The sequence below is a fragment of the Coffea arabica genome, chromosome 2c (genome assembly GCF_036785885.1).
Source record: "Coffea arabica cultivar ET-39 chromosome 2c, Coffea Arabica ET-39 HiFi, whole genome shotgun sequence".
Taxonomy (NCBI): domain Eukaryota; kingdom Viridiplantae; phylum Streptophyta; class Magnoliopsida; order Gentianales; family Rubiaceae; genus Coffea; species Coffea arabica.
This window is the reverse complement of record NC_092312.1, coordinates 76,412,096-76,425,516: the sequence shown is the minus strand read 5'-3', so window position 1 is coordinate 76,425,516 and position 13,421 is coordinate 76,412,096. Positions and strand designations below refer to the sequence as shown.

Here is a 13,421-nt window from a genome sequence, read left to right as displayed (position 1 = left end):
CTCCCGAGGTCTGCCCAGCCCCAGTTGAGGGAACTCGACCACTTCTGGAGCGCGTGGATCTCATTTTAGCAATAGTGTTCTCTTCCCACAGACGGCGCCAATTGAGGAGGTGATTTTTGGTTGGTAACTAGACCGACCTGGATCAGTCCTCTCTGAGATGAAGTGAGGTGAACTCCTGTGTCCGAAGTGAACCTCCTCGTCCGAAGTGAGTGGCGGGGCTTCTCCCCTGGTATCACTCCGACGATCAAGTTAGTATGAGAACGAGAATAATGAGAATGAGTTAATGAACAGTGTTTTCTTACTTGTTGGGAGTGTGTCTGGGGTATTTATAGAGGGAGAGTAGAGGACAGAGCGGAGGGCTTATGCTGGTGGGACCCACCCTCTGGTCATTACGGCTCTGTCCCGTGTCAGGAGGTCTGACTCTGACACTGTAGCTGTCTGGGCATGATGACGGGGAGTATTGTGCAGGTGCCATTAAGTGCCTCCAGTGCTTTTCAGATAAAGTGCTGGTCTTGGATGATGTCAGGTGGGTTGACATCATCAGCGTGCAGCCGAGGTGGATGTGCCGAGGTCACCTACACGGTGGACTAAAGATGAAGCCGAGCTCTGGGGTTGTCTCAAGACAGGGATGAGCTCCGATGAGAGACGAGGTGAGTCCACCTCGGCCACTCGGGATGGCCGAGGTGAGCATCCTCATCCAACACAACAGAGGATTACTAGTTAAGTACTATTGGCTTAGCTGATGATCAAGTCCAATAACACAAGCAGAGAACTTGGATTAATGGCTCACACGTTTAACTGCAAATTGTGATCAGTGGGAGGATGACGTAACATTCCTCCTCAATCATTAACCCATTACAAGCAATGAATTGATTTGATCGATGCTTCTGTATGTTGTTTGTGGTTCTGTAGGCTGTAGTGGACCTTTTGCTTTGAAGTAACTTTTAAACTAAGCCATCATTTATGCCACTTTGACCCCTACTTTTCTATCTGCAATTAAATCATATACGCACAAACAAGTCTCTCATTCATAAACCACAGGTATCATGACCCCATCGATGAAGAAGGCACTATTCAGTTACTCTATGCATGTCATCTTTTATCTTGTCCGCCATGATAAATCTTGTTCTATGAATCATCTTCTTCTTCTTCCTTTTTTTTTTTTTTGCCCTTTTTTCGTACCACACTAGGCTCCAAATCTTTAAACTGCAAGACAACTTCGATTATGTCATATTGGATGCATTTTCATTCTCATTTCCTTTTTTTTTTTGTGGGTAGGTACTGAGTTTGTTTGGATAAGAGTTTATTTGGATGATTTATTTGAGATAATTACTGTAATATTTTTTGTGATGTGATGTATGTGAGATAAAAAGGTGATTAAAATTTGTGAAATAAATTATTTTACTTTAAATCTTGTTTGTCCAAACACACCACTTTTTGTTATGTTACGTATGTTTTATAATTTTCAAGAAAATACAAAATCACAGCCAACAAGCAAAGTATATAGAGTTCTATGACATAAACTTCTCGATAAAATCACAAACGCAAGAGTTTGGCAAAGTTTTACAGTACCACATAGGAGAAAACAAACGCAAGAGCAATTTCAAAATTTAAACAGTCATTCAAAAATAAAGAAAATTGGAAACGAGACGAGTTTTTTAAAGTTTAAACCACCTTGGAAGTCTGCTTAAAATATAGCACTAGCTAGTCCCTAATGTCGTCTACCCCTCCCATCTCCAAACCGCTCTGGCAAAAGTGAGAGCCACCCGCTCCCGATGTTGGGAGAGGCAGAAGAATAAGAAAAAAAACCCCCCCAATCAAAAAAAAAAAAAAAAACCATTATAATCTCTCTCCTTGTTTCCTTTTCTTCATCCTTGAAGAAATCAAAACCTGAAACAATTTGACCACCGCATTCTGCATATTCAAGCCCCATTACAGCCCCAGAACACATACTATTTGCTAGTATTATCCCTTTTTTTCTTTTAAATAAAACTGTTAGTAGTAATTGTTTCAGGTTTGTACATAATTGTTCCCTTTTTTTTTTTTTAATTTTTGTTTCTCGTTGAAGATTTGGGTTTTATGAATGGAATCAGATAGCATTGAATGCATAACATCTTCAGATGGAATTGTTGATGAGGATGAGATCCACCCCCAACCCCACCCTTCTTCTCATTTGAACATTCAGTCCCAGTTTTCATCCTCTACAAAATCATCCCACAACATCAATCTCATCAACAATAATAACATCATCAACAACCAAAATGCTGGGGTCCTGATTCCTTCCTCTCCCAGTGTCCATGAGCTCCTTGAATGCCCCGTTTGTACCAATTCTATGTACCCTCCAATCCATCAGGTCTGTTATTTTCTCTATTCAGATTATGGGTTTGCACTATTTTGCTCTTTAGCCGTAATTCCCCCAAATTCATTTCAAAGGTTGGATCTTTATTCGTCATGGGTTAACTGATGCAAGATCGCCTTTGTTTTTGCTTTTAATTGATTGTTCTGCTTTCTTTTTTCAAACTGTTGGATGATAGGGATTTGTGGTCCGTTTCGTGATTCCGTTATATCCAATACGTGCACAGTATTATGTTAATTGTGTTTTATTTGCTCTTCAATGATTCTTGTCAAGTTGGTGGAAATGATTGAGATGCATCTTGGGTAATTTTGGTGGGTTATGAAATAAAGTTGGGTTTTTTTTTGTAGAAAGGGCATTACTGGTTGAATAGATTTAACTGAGGTTTCTGAGTTGCCCTGCTTTATTGTTATCCGTTAGTTTGAGGATCTAGACATGCTAATTTGGGCTGTTATATGATACTGGAGGTTTCTGAAACTTATAAGAAACTTAGGTTTGCCTTTTTGTTTCTGATTGAATTTCTTGGTGTCAAATGGTCTGAGTTGAAAAGCATTCAAAGGAGCAAGATGTGTGTTGTTGTGGAAACTGGATATTGTACGTGGTGGCTCTTAATTCTTTTTCTCTGCACAGTCCTCCTTTATGTGCTACAGGTCGGAAGTCTTTGCAGCAAATTGCAAGATATATTGCTTGTCCTTCAGAAGTTTCTGTTTATGTGATCTAAATTCAAAATGAAAATTTCAATGACGCACTTTAACTTTACATTTTGTGGATAAAATTAGGTTCAGATGAAGGGAAAACAATTTAGGTTTTTTTGTTGGAAAATTGTGTTTATGGCACTTATGTTGTATATTCTGTCTTATGTCTCTTCTATAAGATTTTTGTTTTATTGGAACTTGGACTAAATTAATGTGTACTGAGCAGCATAGAGTATTAAGCTAAGTTGTCTGCCTCTTTCTTGATCAATGACATTTTTGGAATGTCAAGAAATGATCTGATAGGAAAATAATGACCAAAGGGATCAAAAGGCATACAGGGGAAAACTCCTATAGAGAAAGTGGGAAAGAAACTTCTAATTACTTTATTGGCATTAAGAAAAAAAAAGGACAAGGAGAATACTGTACAGGGACCAGGTTTGGGAAGGGGTGTAGTGGAAGAACAAAGTGTATGAGGTTATTCAATAGTTGCTGTTTCTCTTCTTTGTGGCGTAAACAAGAAGAAAAGAGGCTGTAAAAATTCAAAAAGAACGAGATAATGGGGAATTTTGTTGGCATTGTATCTTCTATCATTTCTTGCTTGGTTTAAGGAAAACGCGGTTTGTCCTAATTTCTTGTTTTGATAGCAGAATGAAACATTTTATGTTGGTGTAACTTCTACGTCCGAAGAGTTAGCTTAAGCAAGTTTCATTCACCTACTGCCTTCAAGGCACAAAGCAAAAACCATGGGATATGCAGGATCTGAATTTAGTCTATGGAACTAATGTGGCTCAGAATCTTTTTCTATCTATAACTTGTGCTGTTTAAAATCTTACCCATGTGTGAGTACCCAATATATTTTATCCTGTTGGTTTAGTGTTGTTTGCTTATATTTCTCTGTCAAGCACGAGGGATCTTCTTTTGATTTGCATAATTGTTACATCCTCTTTCTCTTTCTTATCAAACATGATCTGTGGTAATTTTCCTTAAATTATCATTGTCAACTCATAAAATTGTAGCTTCAAATAAGATTTTATTTTGAATTATCCAGCAGTAGTTGGGGGCTTAGACACCTTAAGTGTGTATTTCCAAGTAATGATAAAAGCATCCTAGGTTCTATTGGTGGAATCTTTTTTCTGTATTATTGTTGATCTTTGGTTGAACTTGGAAGTTATTGCTTCAATTATCCAGCATTACTTTGAAGTCAGGGATTTAATATTTCGAGAGCTGGGATAATCTCTTACTCTCAGCTATAATTTTGCAGCTTTATTTTTGAATAACGTCATATATGTGATTGTACATGATGTATCTCTATAAAGGGTTATTTTCCATATTAAAGATATTTTTTATGGAAACTAAATAAATACAGTTTCTTTGGTTAGTGGAAACTCTGTTGCCCGATTCTTAGACTCTTTTCTTCTTCTTTTGCCTTTCTTCCTTCCTCTGAGTTTTACTTTTTCTAGCCAAACTCCCTTAAGTCTTTCCTCTCCTTCTCGATCATTTTTCTATGCATATGTGAGAAGGGAATAATCAAGTAGAAGAGTAGACCGCATGCTGCGCTTCTGCTGTCCTCTTCCACTCCCAATCTTTTCCTCCACCACGATCAATACTGAACTGCCACTGTACAAGCCCTCATCAGGAGTAAGAGTAAACCCTTATTAATAAACAATGATGCCAACAAAAAGAAATTGCAGGGTTAGCATAAAAAAGGAGGTTATCAAGAAGTCAATGGTTACAAAACTAAAATTAGTATTACTAGTGTTGGGCCTTGGTGGCTGCACATCAAAAGTGAATGGGCTGTTTGGTTGGAAGATTTGGAGAAGAGACAGGTGGAGAAGGAGAGGGAAGAGTGGAGAACAGGAGACGAGGAAATTTGGGAATAAAAGAAAAATAGTTACAGACAAAGGAGTTGATACTAGAGTTTATACTCGCTTTCTCAGGAGTAGTTTTCTCTATATTCAGGATATGAACAAAATCAACAAATATCTTTAATCTAAAAAAAATCATAAACCGTATACGTACATACACCTTAGAATAGTACGTCTTGTGGTAAAGTATTTGAAAGTTAAATAAAACTACTTCACTATGGAATTTTGCCCATGAGATAATGTACCATTGACTCTCTAAATTTAGTGGATATATTACATTTGATTACTCCTGAGTTGGTCAGATTAACTAAAGATACATCCTCATGAAAGCAATCTATGAATGTGAGTGCATGTGTAAGTACTTTGACTGCTAGAAGCATTTTAGACCCTCTAGTGGCATTTTGAACTGTTAATAATGCTCCACCCATTTCATTTATCTTGGAGCTGTTTGTTACATGTTTCATGTCAGTTCTCCAGTTATTTTTCTGAGAGTTGCTTGAATTGTTTCAATCTCTCTCACTAAATCTCTATTTAGTATTTAATCTATTGAAAGTGATTTGTTTTAATCTATTTACAATTTTCATAGCATCTTAACTGTTTCTTCCAGAAGATCAGGTTTTCCTTTTTTTATCATTGCATGGCATTCTCTTTAATATGCTTTTTAAGCAAATGCATTGTTGTTTACTGCAGTGCCACAATGGGCATACGCTCTGTTCCACCTGTAAAGTGAGGGTACATAATCGCTGTCCAACATGTAGGCAGGAGCTTGGTGACATAAGATGTTTAGCACTAGAGAAGGTGGCCGAATCACTTGAACTACCGTGCAAGTATTGCTCCCTTGGATGCCCTGAGATCTTCCCTTATTACAGTAAATTGAAACATGAGGCTGTGTGTAATTTTAGACCTTACAACTGTCCATATGCTGGTTCAGAGTGCTCAGTTCTTGGTGATATTCCTTACCTAGTTGCGCATCTGCGAGATGATCACAAGGTGGACATGCATTCTGGCTGCACTTTTAATCACCGTTATGTCAAATCTAATCCTCGAGAAGTAGAAAATGCTACATGGATGCTAACTGTAAGTGATTTCCTTTCTGTATTCTTTCCTTAAATATTGCTTCCAAACAAATTTGGACTTTATGATGGATATTGAATATTTAGTTGTAACTTATGGGTTAAACCTTGGAGCCAGCTGTACTCTGATTTAGTTAAGTGCATGAGAATACTTTGTTATTATCATATGTAGGTCATCGTGTTATGCAGAACCTATTCATTTCAGACTTCCTTTCTCTGTTATGCTCATGTTTTTTCCGCTGCTCCTTTAGAAGAGCTCTTGTTTCTATGATTTCAGTGCCTAGTAGTTAATAACTGCCCAGTGTTTCCAAAGAATATCTGCCCCCACCACCTCTTCCCCTTTTCTTTAAAAAAGAAAGATAAGGCCTAAGGGAACCAAATGCTCATTATGTAGCAGTGACTTCAAAAGAATTTGGCCGAGGACTGCATTTTGCTTCCCTCTACTGGTGAGTGATGAGCATGCTCTATACTGTGTTCCTTTTCAGGTTTTTAATTGTTTCAGCCACTACTTCTGCCTGCATTTTGAAGCTTTTCAACTTGGCATGGCTCCTGTTTATATGGCGTTTCTTCGATTTATGGGAGATGAGATGCAAGCTCGGAACTTCAGCTACAGCTTGGAGGTTGGAGGCAATGGCCGGAAACTCACCTGGGAGGGCACTCCTAGAAGCATTAGAGACAGCCACAAGAAAGTCAGGGACAGCCATGATGGTCTGATTATACAGCGCAACATGGCGCTCTTCTTTTCTGGTGGAGACAGGAAAGAGCTTAAGCTACGTGTAACGGGGCGAATATGGAAGGAACAGCAGAATCCAGAAAACGGGGCATGCATACCTAATCTCTGTAGTTAAAATTACTCCCAGTACACTAATCTATCTGTACCTTTGCTGATTTTTTTCTTTCTCACGTTATATGTGCCTTGAGATGTCCAAAATCATTGAACATGTGCATCAATTGGCCGGAGTTGATTAATAAACTCTCTCGCTTTCTTGGAATTGTTGCTTATATTTTTTACAATCAAACTTAAGATGAGAGTTGCTAAAGAGCCAAGCCTTGTTCCTTGCCAGGAATGATGGGAGTGTTTTTATTTCTATTGTGTGTGTTTTAAGCATGCATACAAGAATGGACATTTTCACTGAATCATGATGCTTTTTTCAATTGCACGGCTAAATTGCTTGAACTTTTATTTTTTCTTTTATTTGTTTTTCAAAGGTTATTGCTCAACAGTGATTTTTATTTTTTTTTAAATTTACCCCATAATTGGAAGTTAGATGCTGACAGACTTTTTCAGTAAGTATGCTGCTTGATAAGGAATGAAAAACATTATTATGGTTTCTAACCTGTCTTCCCTTCCCATCTTCCCCATCTTCCCCATCTTCCCTTCCCATTAGAAGATGGCCATGGATGGGGCAAAATCTTCATTTCAAGGATTTTAGTCGTCCAAATAATCATTGTCTGACTGATCAAGAAAATCCCATCCAGATGTGGTTTTCAATTTCCCAACATTTGCGAGGAGACCATGAATACAATTCCCTGTTAGAATCCCAGAATCAGTTCGACGTCCGTCGCCCGCACTGTGTTTAAGGTACAATTCTAATTCGTGGCGTCTTCAAACAATTTTTTTTTTTAAAAAAAAAGGGAAAAAAAAACGAAAAATACAACAGTCTCAAGCTATCTTTCAGCTCAAGCTATCTGCAAAATAATAATAATGATGATGATGAACCATTTGCACGGGGTTTTATTAGGAGTTTATGCACTTTTTCCCCCCATCGTCCAACAAGAATGTGAACTACTTAATACTTTCATCCATGGATCTTCTCAATCGCTCCACAACCTCGAGCAATCATCTACTCTCCCCACCACTACCAACTAGTGATAGTATTTTCTCTCCCAATTTTCCCTTCAAATCATGGAAGAAGAAGACCTGTTCATCAAGACTCTCAATACCCAACTCCAAGAAATTCCCTCTTTCCCCAATATACTCACCCCTCTCTTGGCACTCAAGATTCAAACTTTGTGCTCGACTTCGCCGCCCCTCCAACCGCCAAAACTATCTGAGGAAAAAGCTCACTCAGCATAAACAGGTCAGTCCCAATTCTGATTCTCAAAACGCTACTACTAGTCCTGATGCTGCTAATCCTCCTGGGAATATCATCAGAGGAACTGAATTGGAATCAAAATCAAAACTTTTGGGTGGGAACGTGTTCTGGGATAAGCTAGAGGATTGGGTTGAGCAGTATAAGAAGGATGTTGAGTTTTGGGGTATAGGGACTGGTCCTATTTTTACTATTTTTCAAGATTCTGAGGCTAAGGTTGAAAGGGTTGCTGTTAACGAGGATGAGATTTTCCGAAGAAGTGGGGTCGACCCTTTGTTGTATATGGAGGGAAATGTGAAGGATTTTACTGAATCAGTGAATGAGAGAGTTTCTCGTGCAAAATTTGTGGCTAGAGAATTGGAGAATGGCAAAGATGTGCTTCCCGGGAATAGTTCTGTGGTAAAGTTTGTTGCTTCAGAAGCAAAATCTGACCTTGTTAATATGATTCAGGGAGTTAGTCTAAGACCTGTTCTGCAAACGAAATTGCCCACGGTTGGAATCACAGTGGCATGTTGTGTCTTTGTAATCCTGGCTTTCAAGCGATTGTTTACAATCAAGGAAGGTAAGCCGGAGTACACGAGGTCTGAGAAAGAAATGATGAGGAGAAAATTAAAAGCTAGATTGGAGAAAGAGAAGACAAGGAAAGGCATGTTGGAAGTAATTCAGGATTCCACAGAGCCAGTAACTGCTTCTATTGAGCGGCCTCAGCTTGATAAGCAAGAACTAATGAACAGCATTTTGAAAGCGGGGGAATCAAATGACACTCCTATCTCACCCAACTACGTGGTGGTTAGTGAGGATAACTTATCTGTGGATGTTGATCATAAAGTTCCCGAAACCAGAGCTCTGGCGAGGCAAGTGCGAGAAAGTGAAAAAGGGGATTCTTTACCTGATAATAGTGATGCAAAAGATCATCAGACTTTTAATGTATTGTCCAATGGAGAGGAAATAAATCAGAAGCATGGATTTGCCAATAGGTCTCAAGTGGAGCATCCTGATGGATATGAGGGAAAAGCAAGGGATGGTAGTGGAACTATTGAGCATACATCTTTGTCTGAAGATTTGGAAGATGAGAGTGGGCCTAACACTGATGACGCTTCAACTGAAAATGCATGGACTCAATCCAGTCAACTCGTAAGCAAGAGATTCCTAGATGGCAGTGAAAGGCCTGTGATAGAAAAGGATGTCACTAACTTAGATTTGCATTCATTTGATGCAGTGCAAGACTCTGAACAATCCAAGACTTCCAACGATCATTTGAACAAAGCTAGTCATAGTTCTGTTGCAAGGAAGTTTAGGGTGATAAAATCTGTTAAAGAAGCAAGAGAATACCTTGCAAAAAAGCATGACGATATAGGGTCAACTTTTGAACATGAAGCAAGAACTGAGGAACGGGTTCACCCTTTTTTGACTGAGTTAGACCAGAAGGAAAGAGATGTAGATACAAGCCAGAGGTCAGATGGAAGTGAAAGACCACCCCACACTTCCACTTTGACCAAGATCCATGATTCTATCTGTACACCTGAGATATCTTCTTCAAGAAGAACAGAATATCTTCCAACCATCAGTAGACATCCCAAGATTGTGGAAGGAGGTCAACAACTAAAGGATGATCTTGGAACCATGAGACTTTCAGAAACTGAATCATCTGCAGCAAAGTTACCTAAAGAGACGGAAACAGACATTGTCATGAGCCAGGAAGAGCAAGATGACAGCAAACCTTTTCCTCTTTCTGATTCCATTGAATCTTTAGATTTTTCAGTTACTTGTGTAGACTCAATCTTTGGAGGAAACCAGAAAACTCCAGCCAAGGAGCATAGTAGCAAGGATGTTAAAGAACCAAAAGGAGAGGTTAATCTTCAGTTGCCTGGAAATCCATCTGGTGAAGAAAGCAAAGGCAGAAATTGGAAGCTGGCTTCATCAATGAATAAGGAGAACTGGCTAGAGGAGAACTTCCATGAAATTGAACCCATTGTTAAAAAGATTGGAGTTGGCTTTAGAGACAACTATATGATGGCAAAGGCCAGGACAAATGATGATGTCAACTTAAAGGCAGACATGGGTCAACTTATGCCTGGTGAAGATGGCAATGAACTTGAATGGATGAAAAATGAAAGGCTGAGAGAAATCGTGTTTAAAGTTCGTGAAAATGAAATGGCTGGAAGAGATCCATTTCATCTAATGGATGATGAAGATAAAATTGCATTCTATAGTGGTCTTGAGAAGAAAGTTGAGCAAGAGAATGCTAAGTTAGCGAATCTGCATGAATGGGTCCACTCAAATATTGAGAACCTTGATTATGGAGCAGGTAATAAATTCTTTGTCAGTTTTTCTGTTCAGTTCTTAGCTCTTAGATACGGAGCTAAGAATCTGAAGTAAAGCACTCATAACTTTGAGAAAATATTGAGGTGGCCTATTACATTACTTCTGTCTATTGCTTAAATAAGTTACACTCCAACTGTTTTCCTGGCAACATTAGCCGGCCTCTCTCTCTCTAATTGGTGGTGTAGGGGTTTTGTCGGAATGAGGGATGGGCAATGTTTGAATTTTTTATGAATTTGGAGTTGCAGTTTCATCGGAGTAGCGTGCTAAAGTTTTTTCTTAGATTTTATAAGCATGAAAAATGTACCTGAGAATATGTCCTCCCTAGAGCTTCTTTCGGTGTTTTTTTTTTTTTGTCAAAACATTAGTTTTATAAATCATCACAAAAGCTATACAGTAATTGGACAAGGATACAAAGGGACAACTGTCCTATATTTCTTTCGGTAAAGCTATACAGTAATTCTTTCGGTGTTCATCTTGTTTTTCTTTGCCCTATATTTCTCTTATGTTGGAATTAGTGTTATTTTTAAAACTTATGAACAAGCTTCAATGGATCTGCCGCGCTCTGAGTTTGTAGTATCTGTCTGAGATTCTATGGAAGTTTTCGTCTGTTTTTGACTGGTTTTTCATGTTTGTGCATTTTTTCCCTTCAAAATAATTGCACAACAAAAGATCTGATATTTTTATCCTTTTTTATAGATGGCATTAGCCTGTATGATCCACCAGAGAAAATTATACCTCGCTGGAGAGGGCCCCCTGTGGAAAAAATTCCTGAGTTTTTGAAAAATTCCTCAGCTCAACCGAAAAAACTTGTTCCTGACAATGTTAGGAAGTCAAATATCACAAAGCAAAATGAGGAAGACTCTCTTCAGCTATCAAAAGAATCTTCATCAGGTGAAGCCTCGGCATTGTGTAATGAATATACAAAGCCTCAAAAAAAGACTCCCAAAACTCCCAGGACAGTTGTCGAAGGGAGTGATGGCTCTGTTAGAGCTGGCAAAAAATCAGGCAAAGAGTACTGGCAACACACGAGGAAATGGTCTCACGGGTTTCTAGAGTCTTACAATGCAGAAACAGATCCAGAAGTCAAAGCCATTATGAGGGATATGGGGAAGGACTTGGACCGATGGATTACTGAGAAAGAAATAAAGGAAGCAGCTGATTTGATGGATAAATTGCCTGAAAGGGGTCAAGAGTTAATTAAAGAAAAACTCAATAAGGTTAAAAGAGAAATGGAAGTATTTGGTCCACAAGCTGTTGTGAGCAAGTATCGTGAATATGCTGATGAAAAGGAAGAGGATTACTTGTGGTGGCTGGATCTACCCTATGTACTGGTAAATTGTGCAATAAATGTCTTCTACGTGATCAAAGTGTTGGTGGTCTTGTGTTTATATGTCAACTGTGGTGAATTTTTTAAATATAATTTTTTTGTTTTCTGAATAATATGGTTTTCCCTATGTGGTTTGTAGTGTATCGAACTATACACAGAGCAAGAGGGGGAGCAGAAAATAGGATTATATTCGTTAGAGATGGCTGCTGATCTTGAATTGGATCCTAAGCAGTATCATGTGATTGCTTTTGAAGATGCTGGCGATTGCAAAAATATGTGCTACATTATTCAGGCACATATGGTAATGCTTGGAAACGGGAATGCCTTCGTTGTTGCACGACCCCCTAAGGTAAATGGTGCCTGCGTGTATTTATATCACTATGCTTTTGCAAATTTTATGTTAAAATATACTTGCAATATATTGTACTTCGATTGGCTGTAAGTGAGAAAATCAAGGTGACTCAAGGATATTTCTAAACAACGGTAGCTATTATTTCTGAACCGGGAGAGGTTGTTTAGTTCAGGGGAGCAATCAGTTGTCTCTTTCTGAAGTAATTGAAGAATCTGATTCAGGGTTTACCTTGGATAGAGAGGATGGTGAAAGTAAATACATCTAGGCAGTGCATGTTGCCTGATTAGTTTGGTGAACTAAAGCAAAGCTATTGGACTTCAGCAATGCTTGAATGATTATACTCGAGTAATAGTACTTAAATTGTTAGAGAAAATCAAGGTTTAATGGACGTTCTTACTCTGCTGAATCTCATATATTTTCTGTACTGCTACTGGATGACTTTGTTCTGTGACTGTGTAAGGATTTTCAGCAAAGATAAATCTCGAAAGTTATCGTTGTTGTTCAAATAGGCAACCCTCTCATTCCCGCCCTGACTGTTGCTAACTGTGTGCAGGATGCTTTTCGGGAAGCCAAATCCAATGGATTTGGTGTGTCTGTTATCAGAAAAGGGGAGGTGCAGCTCAATGTGGATCAATCACTGGAAGAAGTAGAAGAATTAATTGCCGAAATTGGAAGTAAGATATATCATGACAAGATCATGCGGGAACGCTCTGTGGATATCAACGGCCTAATGAAAGGGGTATTTGGTGTGAGGAAACGTGTCAGAAGGTAAACTTGGTCTCCTGCAGGCCTGAACAAAAGCGCAGCATGCTTCTTTTTGGCTCTACAGCAAATTTAAATATGTTGTGGATGAGTACGACCATTTTTGTGTTTGTTTTTTTCCCACCTCCTTTTACCGGTTTGTATGTTATAATCTTGCTCTTGTTGTGAACCAGGAAGAGGTCGAGGAGGAAGCTGAAAAAACCTACCAGCTCCTTGTAACTCTTGATCCCACAAAGTTGGATGGTTTCCACTATTTCCAGTTCAGAGGGAGGGAGTTTTGAGTTATGGATTGGACCCTTGGCATATGCACGTTTTGCTTTCTGAAGCTGAATTTGGAAAGTCAATTTGCGGCTGGTCAAGCTCGAAGTTTTTCTTGGCCATCGGTTATTACATTACAGTGCTGGTGTTAGACGTTTGACCTGAATTGGATGTAGAAATTGTATCTTGAAGCCTCCCTCATTCAGCCACCTCTTACAGCTGCAATGTGATGAAAAATGAAGGAAATAAGCATTGCACTCCTTCAAATTCCTTTCATGTTTGTTTACTTTTCGCAATTGGCTACAAGAGGATGGGATG

The 13,421-nt window shown here is 38.8% G+C and overlaps 2 protein-coding genes across 2 annotated transcripts; both read left to right on the top strand.

The window, feature by feature from the left end:
• The first annotated feature begins 1,698 nt into the window (after positions 1–1,698).
• On the top strand, positions 1,699–6,978 carry LOC113733316 (E3 ubiquitin-protein ligase SINAT5). Its single transcript, XM_027259645.2, has 3 exons — positions 1,699–2,353; positions 5,604–5,990; positions 6,472–6,978. The coding sequence occupies exons 1-3, from the start codon at positions 2,084–2,086 to the stop codon at positions 6,832–6,834; spliced, it is 1,020 nt and encodes a 339-aa protein (XP_027115446.2). The 5' UTR covers positions 1,699–2,083; the 3' UTR covers positions 6,835–6,978.
• Positions 6,979–7,123: 145 nt separating this feature from the next.
• LOC140035466 (uncharacterized) lies at positions 7,124–13,379 on the top strand. Its single transcript, XM_072076662.1, has 5 exons — positions 7,124–10,387; positions 11,101–11,735; positions 11,871–12,080; positions 12,637–12,851; positions 13,019–13,379. The coding sequence occupies exons 1-5, from the start codon at positions 7,735–7,737 to the stop codon at positions 13,062–13,064; spliced, it is 3,759 nt and encodes a 1,252-aa protein (XP_071932763.1). The 5' UTR covers positions 7,124–7,734; the 3' UTR covers positions 13,065–13,379.
• The last annotated feature ends 42 nt before the right edge of the window (positions 13,380–13,421 follow it).

What these genes read in the sequence shown, in the direction of transcription:
- LOC140035466 (XM_072076662.1), top strand. Translation starts at nt 7,735, where the DNA reads ATGCACTTTTTCCCCCCATCGTCCAACAAGAATGTGAACTACTTAATA. An exon ending in TTGTTGCACGACCCCCTAAG is followed by an intron (nt 12,081 to 12,636) that starts GTAAATGGTGCC and finishes AACTGTGTGCAG; the next exon opens with GATGCTTTTCGGGAAGCCAA. An exon ending in GTGAGGAAACGTGTCAGAAG is followed by an intron (nt 12,852 to 13,018) that starts GTAAACTTGGTC and finishes GTTGTGAACCAG; the next exon opens with GAAGAGGTCGAGGAGGAAGC.
- LOC113733316 (XM_027259645.2), top strand. Translation starts at nt 2,084, where the DNA reads ATGGAATCAGATAGCATTGAATGCATAACATCTTCAGATGGAATTGTT. An exon ending in TGTACCCTCCAATCCATCAG is followed by an intron (nt 2,354 to 5,603) that starts GTCTGTTATTTT and finishes TGTTTACTGCAG; the next exon opens with TGCCACAATGGGCATACGCT. An exon ending in ATGCTACATGGATGCTAACT is followed by an intron (nt 5,991 to 6,471) that starts GTAAGTGATTTC and finishes GTTCCTTTTCAG; the next exon opens with GTTTTTAATTGTTTCAGCCA.